We start from the raw sequence: 4391 nt of genomic DNA on the forward strand, positions 1-4391 counted from the left end.
GAAACTCTGGAGGAGACATAGCAGTGGAACTGAGTAGAGTCACCAAGCAGGTTGGAATGAGTTGGTCGCATCATTAGAGAAAAAATGTGTCTGAACTGATTTAGTATTTAACATGTGAAACTTCATGATTCTCACAGTTTTAAAGCTGAATCCAATATAAATACAAGCATGTAAAACCAAACAATGGGCATAATTATTTAACATGTACAGCTTCTTAATGCTTTATTTACATATTAGTAATTAGTAATATTAGTAGTTTAGAAAGTAAAATTGAGACAATTCAGACAGAACCAACAAGAGAGCTAACTACTCTTTCTTTCCTTCAAAGCTTTACCTGAGCACTCGAAGAGGAGCCTGGGTTCTGAACAGAGTTGGAGACAATGGGGTGCCCCTTGACCTGACTTTTAATAGAATCCTGGACATTCTGAGGAAAATCCTTCCCTTTGATTTTTTCTGTAGTATGGCAGAGAGTCGGCTCAACCAAAGATTCAATCATGGTCTTTACAATCTAAAGCCAAAACACAGGTACTGTATTTGTAGCTAGTATAGAATGTAATATAATCTGCCACGTTAGATTTTTCCAAGTAGTTGTTCTAAGACAAAAATGATGGCCTTTTTGTGCTCACCTTTGTCCTTCTGAACAGTGGCACACACCAGAAGCAGCGTGATATGTTACTTGCAATATTTTGCTTTTTTAGGTGTATCATGCACCCCTTGAGTTTTGTAACCTGGCCCACAAAGCTGGCACAGTCAAGCTGGATGAGTGGTTTGGCCATTTCAGTGATCTATCAGTGCAGGTTCTCAGAAAAGTCCCAGCTTATGCATCTGCAGATGCTTCAGCAGCTGGAAAAGATGAGAATTTTCTGCATGCAGTCACTTTGCTTCCTGTATTGATTACTGCATATATCATCACTGTTGCCTCTTTTTTTTTTTCCTGAGCAGTGACACATATTGTTCAGGATACGATCAACTCTGACACATTTTAAGCACCATTATTAATTTTGATGGGGCTGTGCTGGCGTCAATGTTGGTGTTATTTTATGCAACAACAGTGCAATGTCCAGTGTAAACAACCAGTTCAAAGTATGAAACGTCTGGCTACAACAACAACCCCTTGTCAAAATCAGTGCCTGACAACGTTGACATTTTCTGATATTCATGTTTGCAATAAGATTTTTTTGTATAAATAAAATAATATGAAAAAACTCCTTTCTGAATTTGTTTTGTTTGACTTTTTATTTCAGGGTGTTCAGCCAACATCCCACAGTGAATGATGAGCTTCCCAACCGCATCCTCTCTGGAACAGTTCAGGTGAAACCCAACATCTGCAGATTTCAAGGTTCCAGTGTGGAGTTTGATGATGGCAGTGTAGTGGAAGATGTTGACTTGGTGGTAGGTCTGGAATTACATACTTTTCTTCACCTTCATAGAGATCAGTGAAATTGACTTTCGACTAACATGGACCGCTGTCTTTCAGGTGTTTGCTACAGGATACCAGTTTTCCTTTCCATTCCTGGCTTCACAGGTGGTCTCTGTGTCTAACAACAAAGCATCTCTGTACAAATATGTGTTTCCTCCTGAGCTCGAACGCCCGACTCTGGCTATCATTGGTCTAGTGCAGCCACTGGGAGCCATTATGCCCATCTCTGAGATGCAGGCCAGATGGGCTACACGTGTCTTCAAAGGTAAAAAATTACTTTTTCTTTAACACAGCTTTTTCTCATCACTCAGGATTTTAGAATTTTTATAGAGTTGTTATTTTTACTACAGTAAACAGCTTTGTCCCCTTTCAAACAGGCTGCATAAAGCTTCCTCCATCAGCTGCCATGCTAAAAGATATTCAGTGTAAGCAGGAGGCCATGGCTCAAAGGTAATGAAGTGGATTTACTAAGCCTTATAGAAACCTATGTTTAAGATCTGCATCTTCATATGTTCAACTCAAACTTTTTTAGGTATGTCACCAGTCAGAGACACACCATCCAGGTGGACTACGTCAGCTACATGGATGAAATAGCAGAGCTAGTGGGAGTTCAACCCAACATCCCAAGGATGCTGCTGACTGACCCCAGGCTGGGAATGAATGTGCTCTTTGGTCCCTGCACGCCGTACCAGTATCGTCTCAGGGGGCCAGGAAAGTGGGCTGGAGCCCGCCAGGCAATCCTCACTCAGTGGGAGAGAATGGCTCAACCTATGCAGACCAGGCAATGCGATGAGCCCAAACCCAGTAGATCGTATAAGTGGCCTCTGCTTCTGTCGGCTGCTGCTGTGGGCTCGGCTGCCTACATTAGCAAGAACAACCTTCCAGCTTTCCTCCAGGATCCCACTGCTTTGCTGGACAGGGTTAAAATGTACCTGCCTACACAATGATGGAAAATTCATAACTCATCAGCTTACTAAGTGAGTGATGCAATTGTATATTAACATCAAAGACCATCTGATCTTAAATGACTAAAAGCTATAGTTACAGCTACATTCATGTGTATTGTTTCAGGTTTCTTGCTTTATACCTTCAGAATTGTGTAACTGGAAAGATCTCCTTTTTCAATTACACAATTTCTGCAGGTTATTTGTTTTAACCCTTAACAGGATGCTGTGACATAGAATCTAATTTAAGCCGATTAAAAAAGAAAACAATTGTTTTCCAACAAACAAAAAAATACATTAATAGCGCTTTAATCCAGATTTGTTTGCAATATATGAGCATAAACATGGGTAAAAAGAAATTATGCTAGCACAGAATGCCATTGTAGAGGGGTAAACTGTTATCCTTTTTTTAACATCAGCACTGTTACTCTACATTGACATGCTGCTCTGTTTTCTTTCATTATATTAATTGAAGTATTCAAATGTTTTTACAACATTGCTGATACACAGCACAGATGGTTTGCTATTGTTTCTTTCAAATAAAAATAAATCACAGTGTTGTCACGTCTTTCACTACATTTTTAAAATGTTGTTTTATCCATTACTATGTCCCAGTGACTCTAAAGTATGAAAAACATGACTCATAACTATAAATAAAAGTTCAGCACTTGAAACAAATCCATTTTCATGTCTTTTATTAGTAAATAAATCTTTTAAGCCGCAAAGATCTGAGATTGTTTGCTGAAAAAATAAAGATCTCTTTTCTCTGCTTTGACTTGGTATTAATACTAAAGACCAGTGCAAGCACGCCTCTGTTTTGATGGTGATTGATTGATTGATTATGCTTTTAATTGTCACTTGCAATGTTATACGTACATCTTACCTGCAGTGAAATGGGACCCCTTCCTCCATACATACATTATTGGGGTGCTCAGGAGGTAGAGCGGGTCAGCTGCTGATGAGAAGGTTTGATCCCTGGCTCCCCCAGTTTGCATGCCAAATATCCTTGGGCAAGATACTAACCCCGACTTGCTTTCCAATGCTTCCATCGGAGTATGAATGCGTATGAACGATGGTTAGAAAGCACTCAAAGTAGATAATAGTGCTTGTGTGAATGGGTGTGTGTGGGGTGAATGCGGCGTGTTGTCTAGAGCGCTTTGAGTACTCCAGGAGGCTAGAAAAGCGCTATATAAGAATCAGTCCATTTACCATCATTGTTTGCAATGATAATGGATGAAGCTTCAGTTTTAAAGCTGAATTGAGCTTTCAGTTAACTTTCTAGTGTAGATTGTTAATAACTCAACACAATCTAAAGCCAAAGCACAGGTACTGTGTTTGTAGCTAGTATAGAATGTAATATAATCTGTCATGTTAGATTTTTCCAAGTGGTTGTTCTAAGACAAAAATTATGGCCTTTTTGTGCTCACCTTTGTCCTTCTGAACAGTGGCACACACATGAAGTGTGTGTTACAGTTGCTGACGTGCAGTGTTTATTGTGCACGTCTTCACTTTTATATTCTGGCACTCACAGCTGGAACAATCAAGCTGGAGACTCCAGTGTGTGAGTGGCTTGGTCATTTCAGTGATATTTGTTAGCTGTTTCTATTTAACACTTTTATCTCTGCTACCAAAAAATCTAATTACAAACATGAATAGCAGAAAATGTCACATTGTCAGGCACTGTAGCCAGAAGTTTCACACTTTGAACTGATTGTTCATACTGGACATTGCACTGGTTGTTACGCACACCAACATTGACGCCATCACAGCACCATCAAAATTTTTAATGGTGCTTAAAGCATGTCAGAGTTGACCATATCCTGAACAATATGCGTCACTTCTCAGAAAAAAAACATTTGCTGATTTAGAGGTACTGATATAGGTAGTAATGAATAAGGGAAGCAAAATGACTGCACGCAGAGGCTGGAAAATTTTGGAAAATTTTTATCCGGAAAAATCTTGTCTTTTTCAGCTGCTGAAGCATCTGCATCTGCATAAGTTGGGACCTTCTGAGAACCTGGACTTAC

General features: G+C 39.5%; 1 protein-coding gene across 1 annotated transcript in view; it reads left to right on the forward strand.

Annotated features, from left to right (window-relative positions):
* The window catches only part of LOC102301355 (flavin-containing monooxygenase 5), a gene marked incomplete in the record, with an annotated part of 4728 nt that extends 1686 nt beyond the window's left edge, over positions 1 to 3042 (forward strand). Inside the window, 6 exon segments of the mRNA XM_042217706.1 lie at positions 1 to 50; positions 329 to 525; positions 1245 to 1392; positions 1478 to 1685; positions 1798 to 1870; positions 1953 to 3042. Of these exon segments, the coding sequence (XP_042073640.1) occupies positions 1 to 50; positions 329 to 525; positions 1245 to 1392; positions 1478 to 1685; positions 1798 to 1870; positions 1953 to 2367 (1091 nt within the window).
* Between the last annotated feature and the right edge of the window lie 1349 nt (positions 3043 to 4391).

The sequence above is a fragment of the Haplochromis burtoni genome, unplaced genomic scaffold (genome assembly GCF_018398535.1).
Source record: "Haplochromis burtoni strain Fernald_Lab_line unplaced genomic scaffold, NCSU_Asbu1 Contig_2657, whole genome shotgun sequence".
In the NCBI taxonomy this organism is placed as follows: Eukaryota; Metazoa; Chordata; class Actinopteri; order Cichliformes; family Cichlidae; genus Haplochromis; species Haplochromis burtoni.